Here is an 11,147-nt window from a genome sequence, read left to right on the forward strand (position 1 = left end):
ATTGGTGTGGTACGACCGTATTAGGTAAGTGTTACCATTGGTCTGGTATGGAGGGAGCATGACAAATATTTGAAAAATATGTACATTATATAAAATAATAAATTGGGTTTGATTTTTGTAAATATTTTTAATTTTATTTTATCTAATTTACGCTATTTTTGTTATTAACTTTTTTAAAATTTTATTTCGTATTTTTCGTAAGATCATAACCATTTTTAATTTTGTGATATGGTAAATTGAATTTCTCGTGAGATTTTGATAAAGGGATTTAATTTCACTTATTATGTAAGTTATGGGGCCTAATCACTCCAATTGAAAGTTATGGGGGTTAATTTCACAATTGTACAAAGTTATGGGGGTCAATCACCACTTCCCCGTTTTACTTATTATTTTCAGATTTCTTTATATATATATATAGTCTAGGTTTAGATGTATAGAATACTAATTAAGAAACTTATTACCTAATTACTTTAATTATTAGAAATTACAATTAATAATTTAAATAGTAATATTAGTATAGTATAATTAGTAATATTAGTATTATTACCTAATTACTTTCCGACTCACTTATTATTCCATGATATTATATATTATTCCATTATAATATATATTATTCCATCATATACCTCCTTATAAATTATGAGCTTATTATAATTATTTATTTAAAATGCGTAAATTATTAATATAAAGAATTATCAAATTACGGGTATTACAGTCTTCCCTCCTTAAAACGAACTTCGTCCCGAAGTTCACTAAAAAAAATGATACAAAAGTCTCAAGAACCATCAACACACCTGACTGCCATTTAACTCATTATCATTTCAACACAATTAAATTACTTAATCATTATCAAACTATATCATATTTATCAAAATGTATCGCAAATAAACTTAAAACACGAAAATGTATTACAAAATTAACTCAAAACAGGAGGTATCACACCAACAATATCCCAGGAGTCTTTAAAGAATTGGCTAGTGTAGACATCAGGGCCAGGACTTTTGGAGGCAGGGATAGAGAATATGCAGAGTTTAATTTCCTCCTTGGTGACAGGCCTGAGTAAAATATTGTTATGCTGCTCAGTTATGCAATTGCCAATTCTTACAGTAGCCTTATGAACCTTAGGAGTATTATTAGGGGATCCTAGAATATGAGTATAATAATCCAAGAAAGCCTGCTCAATAGTCTGAGGATCCTGATGTAGGGAACCAGAAGCATCAACTATTGGAAAGACCTTATTATGGACCTGTCTAGCTTTGATCTTACTATGAAAATATCTTGAATTCTCATCACCTCCCAGATTCCACTCCACCTTAGCTTTCTGATGCAGATAACTAGCAGTGGCTTTGCTCAAGTTTATATAAGATTCATCAGCCAATTGTTCAGCAGTAAGAATTTAATGATCATGAGGATTAGAGTGCATCTGAGACTGAAGATCATCCAGGAGAGGCTTAGCAATCTCAATACTCTTTTCAATATCAGTGAAATTATTTTTATTCAGTGATTTCAGGGGCTGCTTTAAAGCCTTGAGTTTATAAACAACTTGGAACATTTTAACCCCTGATATAGGCTTACTCCATTCCAGGGTGATGATATGAATGAATGAAGGGTCCATGATCCACATGTTGAAATACTTAAAAGAGGGTCTTCTATTTTGCACAGTATTTCTTCGTTGGCAAATGCAGGGACAATGATCAAAAGTACCTTCATTCATGAAAAAAGCAATGCTAACAGGACAGAGATAAGACCACTCAATGTTGATGAGGCATCTGTCAATTCTAGAGAAAACTCTAGTAGAAGGGGAATGCTTGTTGTTCCAAGTGAAATAAGAACCATAAGCTTGAATATCAGTCACCCCACAATACTCAACATAATGCCTGAAACCTCTAATCTCAAACCAAAGGACCTCACTACCCAATATTTCATTAAAATTAAGTAAAGAGTTAAAGTCTCCACAAATACACAAAACTTTATCATTGTGCCCAAAGTATTTGCCTATCAATATCAGAATTTGAGCCATACACCACAGTATACTTGAAATTATCCCAGAGCCAATCTCCGTAACATCAACAGTACTATGTTGATCATAACTAGCAATGAGTTGGACAATGAAGATTTGTGGTATCCAAATAATCCAAACACGGCCACCAGGATGATGTATATTATTGTTGACACCTTCCCAATGATGACCTAAATTATGAAGAACATAAGTAAAATCTTGAGTTTTTATTTTGGTCTCAACTAATCCAAATAAACCAATATTATTATGATAAATAAATCTCCTAACATCTAATTGTTTATTTGGATTATTTATTCCTATGACATTCCAAAATCCTATATTATCCATTACCACTAGAATGCTCATTGCCACTTCCCTCTGCCTCTTCAATCACACTCTTTTCTTTGTCCTTTGGAGGTGAAACTGCAGCCAAGTAAGATTTACCAGGACTGAGATGTGAGGCCAACACATGCTCCTGCCTAGAGATCTGTATAATAGGGCTAGTAGAGAGAGGGTCAAAGTAGATGTTGGACCATATAGATATATGATTAAGTTTTTATAATGACAAGTGTGTGCTTAGTATTATATATACTCTTGCTCGTAATTGTTTGTTTAGTCTTTAATAGATTGATTAAAGTTTACAAGTTAAGCAAGTAATGTTATAGCAACCTTGGCTATAATATTGAAGATTTGTGAATCATCGTTCAAGTAATGTTATAGAAGCTTGAGCGATAACATTGAAGATTCCTAAAGCGTCATAGTAATTGTAACAAGTTTCAAGTATGATGATCATTCAAGCAAAAGGCTATATAAAGTCTATAACAAGCTCAAGATGAAGAGATTATGATCAAGTTGAAGAGAAGATCCTTATACTAAAGATCTCCAGGAAGATTAGCTAGTATAGGTCTTCATCTAATAACGGTACTTTAAGAATTAGTATTGGGAAGGTAAAGTTATAGCTATTTCACCTATAACTTTACTTACCAAGCTTAAGGTTATAGTTGTTTCTATAACTTTGAGTAGCAATTTTGGCACGGTTTTAATAATTTTTAAAATCATTTTCAAAAGATAAAATTCTTCAAATGTGTTTCAAAATCATGTGTGTATATGATAGAGATGAAATATGGGTTGTTATAATGAATAACTTGCATTTCTCTATTGGTTAGTAAAACGACTTATGGGTCGTCATGCTACCTAGGGTTTGCTAGTTTATTTGACCTAACCCTAATCCAAGGAGTAGATTTTTCGATCTAGCTGGACACGGCCAAGGGTTCGGCCGCACGACCTTGGACCGTCTTGGTTTCGTGAATCCTCTAGTACAAGTAATCTATCAAATTAAATCTAATAATATTTTGATAAGATATTCTTCTATCTTAAATACATATTTCATTTGATTTATTTACTTAACAGAAAATCATAGAGATCAATTTTAAGTAAGATAAGATTTACTTTTATCTTATTTGCTTAAATTAGATTATCTCATGGATTAAATTAAGTAAGAGATAAGATTTATTTCTTGTGAAATAATCTTCCATCTCACGGCATCCATTAGGGTTTGGCCTAAACCCAATTTTCCTCTCTACTATAAATACACATGATAGTTGTTTATTGAAATTAAGCTTTTCGAAACAAACAAAATCCTTGCAAACAATATTGAGTTTAATTTTAATTGGTTATTTTTATTGTCTTGCATTTGAAAATCTTTACGAAAAGTCGTGCTCTTTAAAATTGCTTATTATTCTTAAAGTTACGTTATAAGATAATAGTACTTCACATTGTTTCTTACTCATTCAATTGTGTGAACACTTAGAAGATTAATCAAGTGCTTTATTAGTAACTTAAGATAGTCAAATCGAATATCTAGTGATATTCAAATTGAGTTATAGCTAGAGTTAGCTATACGAGTTGGGTTGTTAATTTTGTAATCCGGAGAAAGGTACTAAAATTATTAATCGAGAATAGTGGACGTAGGCTTCAACGTGTGAAGCTTAACCACTTTAAAATATCGTGTGTCCTTGCAGTTTTCTTTTTCGTTCATTTCATTACGTTCATAATCACTTAGTTAATTAGTTAAAATTTAGTCAATAAACTTTAAATAATTAATTGCTTTGATATAAAATAAAAAGTGGGCGTAAGTTTTTAAATACTCAATTCACCCCCCCCCCCCTCTATCTCTCTCGAGTATATCGACTGCGATAGACTCTTCAATTGGTATCAGAACCTCGTGCTCTTGATTGTCTAACCGCAAAAAGGCTGATCCGTCTGTATTTTTATCTTTTTATTTTATTTTATTTCCGCTGCCTTACACGTGTGAAATGGATTCCAAGTATCTTAAGTGTCCTATCTTTAATGGGAAGAATTATGGACTTTGGAAAAACATGATGACACACTACATAAAAAAACACGATTGGGAGTGCTGGACGATTATCAAGAATGGACCAAACAAAATTTTGGTCACATCTTCGGAAGGTACTACCTATGAGAAAAAGGAAGAAGACTATATTGAGGCTGATTACAAGAAGGCTGAGAAAAACTCGAAAGCGATAAGCCTGTTACAAAACGGCATGACATCGACCGAATTCGACCGTTTTTCTTCTTGCACTTCGGCCAAGGAAATATGGGATGGTCTTGAGTTGGCCTATGAAGGAACGTCGGCTGTTAGAAAGTATCGTATTGACTTCCTGATTCAAAAATATGAACTTTTTAAAATGGAAAAGAATGAATCACTCGATAGCATGTCAGCACGATTTTCTACTATAGTCAATGAGCTCAAAAATCTTGGTATAACTTTTAACTCCGAGGATATGGCTAGAAAATTACTTAGGAGTCTAACCAAGAAATGGCGTCCCAAGGTCACAGTTATGGAAGAAGTCAGAGATCTTACTTCTCTACCTTATGCAGAACTTATTGGTGCTCTCATGGCTCATGAACTCGTCCTGGATGACGATGAGGCCGAGTCCAGTAATAGCAAGAGCATGGCTCTACAAGCTTCTGCTAAGGAAGAAGAAGATGTTGAAATAGAGGATGAAACCGTTCTGTTTGCTAAACGATTTAATAAACGTATTTTCAGAAATAAGGAAGCAAAATCGTTCAACAACAACAACAAGTTCTATAATAAGAAAACTTCTGAGTCTAAGAATACGTTTGCTAACAGAGGATGCTTCAAGTGCGGAGAATCCAGTCATATGATTACGGATTTTCCCACATGGGAAAAAATTAAAGACAAAGCAAAACGTGAGAAGACCAAGAAGGAATTCAAGCAAGTGATGATGGCATCATGCTGGGGAGATCTCGACACTGAGGACGATGAAGCATCAGAAGAAGAAGTTCTAACCTATGTCTAAGCAACGTCAGTCTTGACCTCTTCTCAGACCGTGATAAAGATAGCGTGGACTCCTACTGCTGCTTTCTAGGAGATTCCGATTCAGAAGAAGAAGAAGAGGTAAGCTATCTTAAACTTAAGAAAAGTGTTAAGAAATTGCCTAAGAATGCTTTAATTGAATACTTTGAGCAATCCCTTGATAAGTGTCACGAACAAGAAATGGAATTGAAAGATTTGAAAGAACAAATTCTCGATATTGCTGAAGAGAATCATTTTCTTAAAGCAAAGGCCAAAAAGCTCAAATCTAAAGTTACAGCTAATATGGCTACAACTTCAGATGTGACAAATGCTGAGAAGAAGGCTCTTGAGTCTAAGGTTATAGCTAATGAAGCTATAACCTCAGACATGAAACTCAACATTAAGCATCTTCAAGCCAAAGTTACAGCTAGTGAAGCTATAACCTTGGAATTGAGGAAAGTCAAAGATCTTCTTAAGTCAAAGGCTAAGGCTAGAGAAGCCGTAATCTCAGATCAAAAGAAGGAGATTGAATCTCTAACTCAGCAATTAAAGGAATCAAAAACTGTTCTATTAAATACTAAAAGAACACATACCGAGATTGTACGAGTTCTTAAAGACAGATTCCAAAACTTTCGTGACAACTATAAAGAGACTCATCCTCCCAAGGTCGTAGAGTCAGACCATTCCAAATGCAATAAAGAGATACAGTCCTTAAAAGAATTACTTTTGCATGCTAGAAAAGTTCACGAGAAATGGGAAGGTAGTACACGTGTTCTAAATTTCTTAACTGACCAATCAGATAATAACATGAAAATGGGATTAGGACACGAGTGCTATGGTCATAGAGATCACTCTAAATGCAAATCAACCCCTTCCGAAAGAGATTCCAGAAGGAGAAAATATTCAAATCTACCAGAATATTTGATTTGTATTTACTGTGGTCATACTGGTCATATCCAAGAAAACTGTGTCAAATATGCTAAGGATTTAAGAAAAGGAATCAACTTTGTTAAAACCTCTGACACTGTTTTCGAAGATAATAAATGTACCCCATCTGAACCGAGTACCAATGAAGAACGCAACAATGATCATCGTTGGTTCTATGATATGAGCTTTGATTTTATATTAAGAAGGCTACCAAATCAGAACAAACACCAAAATCTAAAAGGCCCTTCAAAACCAAAGCTCCCTCAAAACAACCTGAAAGACCACGACATGAGAAACCCATAACTCAACCCAAGACGGTTCCCAGACAAACTCCTTCGCTTCCAAAATGTAAGGTTTTAAAAAGGGTTTGGGTTAGAAAAGATTTAGTTTTTAGAGTGACTAACATCAAAGGACCCAACTTAGCTTGGGTACCTAAAAACTGTATCTAATTATTATGCAGGTTGTGGTGAAAGGAAATAACCTATGGTACCTTGATAGTGGATGTTCAAGGCACATGATTGGAGATGTAAATTTATTTCTTTCACTTGAACCCTTCGACGGAGCTAAGGTCACATTTGGTGACAACAAGAAGGGTAAGGTTATCGGTATTGGTAAAGTTGGAATATCTTCTTCTCATGCTATTAGTGATGTTTATCTTGTTAGTGGTCTCAAGCACAATTTACTGAGTATCTCTCAATTATGCGACAAAGAAAATAAAGTTGTTTTTCATTCAGATTCTTGTCGAATAATAATTAAAGGAACAAGTAGTGTTGTGCTTGAAGGACATCGTAGAAGGAATGTCTATATGATTAATCTAAATAATATTCCTACTAATTCGTTTACATGCGTGAAAGTAACAATAGATGATCTGTGTCTTTGGCACAAAAGATTTGCTCACATAAATTCAACAACGTTGAATAAGCTAAGGAAATGGGATTTGGTTAAAGGACTTCCCTCAATCAAATTCGATCAAGAAACATTATGTGACTCGTGTGCTCGATGCAAACATGTGAGATTATCGTTCAAACCTTAAATAATGGTAAGTACCAATGAACCACTAGAACTTGTGCATATGGATCTATGTGGCCCAATGAAGGTAAGAAGTAAAGGTGGATCTAGATATGTTTTCTTTCTAGTTGATGATTACTCTAGATATGTTTGGCCAATTTTTCTCAACTCAAAAGATGAAACTTTAGAAGAGTTTGCAGTTCTAATGAAGCTTGCCCAAAATAAGTACAAATCAAATTTAGTTTCCATTCATACGGATCATGGCACCGAATTTGATAACCATGCTGTTATAGAATATTGTAGGGAGAATGATGTTGGGCATAACTTCTCATTACAATGAACCCCTCAACAAAACGGTGTTCTTGAACGTATGAATAGGACGTTGTAGGATATGGCACGCACTATGCTATTGTGTAGTGGTTTACCTCGTAATTTTTGGCTGAAGTTGTTACTACTGCATGCTATGTTCATAATCGAGCTTTGATTAGACCCATTCTCAAGAAGACTCCTTATGAGCTTCTTAGGGGACGTAAACCTAACATATCACATCTACGTTGCTACGGGAGTAAATGTTTTGTCCATAATAATGGCAAAAATAGATTAAGCAAATTCGATCCCAGAAGTGACGAAGCTGTGTTTGTTGGTTATTCTAATCATAGTAAAGCATATAAGGTTTTTAATAAGAGAACCTTAAGCATCGAAGAAAGTATTCATGTTGTTTTTGATGAGAATAATATTTTTGATAAAGATGAACATGATGAGGAAGAAGATTTGAACGAACCTTATTTCCGACTATCCAGAGATGATCCTCCAGAATTGGATGAGGAAGATAAAGAAATTCAGGGCACAAATGATGAACAAGTAAGCCCTTCGAATGATAAAGGAAAGAGAACTGAGAGTTTAGTTGATGATACTAAAATCTCTTCTCAATCCAAGCAATTGGAGAATAAAATTATAGCTGATGATGCTATAACATCAACTCCAAGCCAGCAAACTAGATCCAATGTTATACCTGATTCTGTTATAACCCCAAGATTGGATTCAGGGGGAACAAGGCTTGAACCCCAGTCATTCGAAGAAGGTGAGACTAGTTGAGATGACGATGTGCCTCCTGTTTCTAAAAAATGGAGATATAAGAACTCTCATCCAATGGAAACCATTTTAGGAAGTCTGAATGAAGGTGTTCGAACTCGTAGAAGACTTAACAACTTTTGCTCATTCTACTCCTTCCTCTCAAACATTGAGCCAACAAATATCAAAGAAGCACTTGCAGAACCAGATTGGATCGTTGCTATGCAAGAAGAGCTTCAACAGTTCGAACGAAATAAAGTTTGGCATCTGGTTCTAAGACCTAAAGATCGAACGGTTATTGGTACAAGATGGGTTTTTAGAAACAAGCTAGAAGATACAGGAGTTATTGTACGAAATAAAGTTAGATTGGTTGTACAAGGGTATAATCAACAAGAAGAAATTGACTACGATAAAACCTTCCCTCCTGTAGCTAGACTTGAGGCTATTAGACTATTAAAAGCATTTGATGCTCATAAAGGAATTAAACTGTATTAAATGGACGTTAAGACAACTTTTCTCAACGGTTATTTGAATGAGGAGGTTTTTGTTGAACAACCTCCAGGATTTCTCGATAGCAAGTTTCAAAACCATGTTTTCAAATTAGATAAAGCCCTGTATGGTTTGAAACAAGCTCTGAGGTCGTGGTACGACAGATTGTCAAAATATCTTCTTGAAAGTGGGTTTAAAAGAGGATCTGTCGACAAAACCTTATTTCTGAAAACTGAGAATTCCGATTTATTAGTTGTACAAATTTACGTTGACGATATTATTTTTGGTTCAACTAATGATCGTTTATGTAAGTATTTTTCACAATTAATGACCTCAGAATTCGAGATTAGCATGACGGGAGAACTCAAGTTCTTCCTTGGACTCCAAATTCAACTAACTACTGAAGGAATAATGATACACCAACAGAAATACATCAAAGAGCTAATCAAGAAATTCGGTATGGAAAATTCTAATTCCAAGCCAACTCCTATGGGTACAGAGAAGAAGTTGACTTTGGATGAAAACGGTAAGTCCGTCGATGAGACGACTTATCGAGGTATGATTGGCTCACTTCTTTATCTAAATGCAAGTCGTCTCGATATAATTTTTAGTGTATGCGTTTGTGCTCGATTTCAATCGTGCCCTAAAGAATCGCATATGATTGCAGTTCAGAGAATCTTAAAGTATTTAATTGGTACATCTAAATTATATCTATGGTATCCTCTTGAGTGTAATTTCGATCTCATAGGGTATTCAGATGCAGATTATGCAGGTTTTTCCCTTGATAGAAAAAGTACTTCCGGCATAGCTACGTCTGTTGGACCGTGTATTATTACATGGGGGGGGGGGGTCAAAGAAGCAAAATTCCGTTGCGTTATCTACCGCTGAAGCCGAATACATTGCCGCCGAGTTGGTATGTTCTCAACTTTTATGGCATAAGCAACAGTTCTGTGATTACGGTGTTAATGTTGGATGTATACCTATTTTATTCGATAACACAAGTGCGATAATTATATCTAAGAACCCTGCACAACACTCACGAACTAAGCATATAGACATTAGACACCATTTTCTACAAGATCGTGTAGATAAGGGCAACATAAGACTGGAATTTTGTAGTACAGAAAAACAATGGGCTGACATTTTTACTAAAGCATTGGCTAGAGAACGTTTTGAAATTTTACGGTTGGAAATTGGTTTAATCGGTGGAAACTAAACTTGTCACAAATATTTTATTCTGTGTATGACTGACTAGATTTGACGAGATTGTATGACTGTATCCGTATATATTTTTCGTTAAAAAGTTTATTTGTGTTAACTGTTATATTATATTACGAGAATGTTCCGTCTGCTAGTCATGTATATCTTATGTTTTATTACGAACCATATAGTCGGTAACAAATTATTCTTTGATATTATTTTTACCGAAATTCCTTGCCATAATTCTATCTTTTGCCAAATTATATCCTACCATATCTCACAAAAAGATTTACCCTAACAACTTATATAATCCTTGTATGATATGGTAAGTACATAAAAAAAAATCACAAAATCCATTTGCATAATCCTATACGCCACCCTCCCTCTTTTCCTAATCACACATAAACTCTACTTACCATAATTCACTTTTATCAAACCCATAAAAGCCCCACCTCCATCCGTCACAATCACCTCACAACTCTCAAAAATTTACTTCTCTCAAAACCTTTCCACACTCAACCTCCAAAAATCAAATCATCATCATGACACCTCCTTCAACTTGTCTTCACTCACCTTCAACTCGGTCCACAACTCGGACCGGGTCCTCCAAACCACCATGTAACAAATCTTTTACCCCTATCAAAACTCCCTCACCTCAACCAAATCACAAGCCTACCAATCCCGATCATAACCGAGTTGATCCTAACTTAGAAGGAAAACGACGAAAGCTAAACAAAGGTAAAAAGAAGGTTGTCAGTTTTGAAGGTTCGGTGGAGGAAACCGAGGTAGTAGTCAATCAAGAAGGTCCTCAAAGAGCCATGTTCCGTGAGTACATGCTGAATGAAACATCATCGGGTCTTGATAAGGTTAGACTTACCGCGGATGAAAGGACTCGGGTAAACAATGTTATGTGATATGGTATTCATGGCGGTCGGTCTTATTCCGAGAAGTGGTATGGACAAATTGAAGCTTTACAATTTTTCAAAGATTTTTTAACCTTTCAAGAATGGAAAAAGGTTAGCTCTTTCGTTGGTCCGGTATATCCGATTGAGGTAATTCAATTTTATCCTTCGGTTTCCATGAGAAATAATGTGTTGCATGCAATGGTCAATG

General features: G+C 35.0%; 1 protein-coding gene across 1 annotated transcript; it reads right to left on the reverse strand.

Moving 5' to 3' along the window:
- Window positions 1–916: 916 nt before the first annotated feature.
- On the reverse strand, window positions 917–10,652 carry LOC141595482 (uncharacterized). Its single transcript, XM_074415450.1, has 4 exons — window positions 10,608–10,652; window positions 2,351–2,486; window positions 1,431–2,190; window positions 917–1,334 (listed from the first exon to the last, which is right to left on the reverse strand). Exons 1-4 carry the CDS (start codon window positions 10,650–10,652, stop codon window positions 917–919), a joined length of 1,359 nt encoding a protein of 452 aa, XP_074271551.1.
- Between the last annotated feature and the right edge of the window lie 495 nt (window positions 10,653–11,147).

This window comes from Silene latifolia, chromosome 8 (assembly GCF_048544455.1).
Source record: "Silene latifolia isolate original U9 population chromosome 8, ASM4854445v1, whole genome shotgun sequence".
Classification (NCBI taxonomy): domain Eukaryota; kingdom Viridiplantae; phylum Streptophyta; class Magnoliopsida; order Caryophyllales; family Caryophyllaceae; genus Silene; species Silene latifolia.

Excerpts from the sequence above, each read along its gene's own strand:
- LOC141595482 (XM_074415450.1), bottom strand. The coding sequence starts at position 10,652 with ATGGTGGTTTGGAGGACCCGGTCCGAGTTGTGGACCGAGTTGAAG. Across the intron at positions 2,487-10,607 it reads AGTTGTGGACCGAGTTGAAG|ATCTCTAGGCAGGAGCATGT; the intron begins GTGAGTGAAGAC and ends CCTATTATACAG. Across the intron at positions 2,191-2,350 it reads TGGCAATGAGCATTCTAGTG|GTCATCATTGGGAAGGTGTC; the intron begins GTAATGGATAAT and ends TTCATAATTTAG.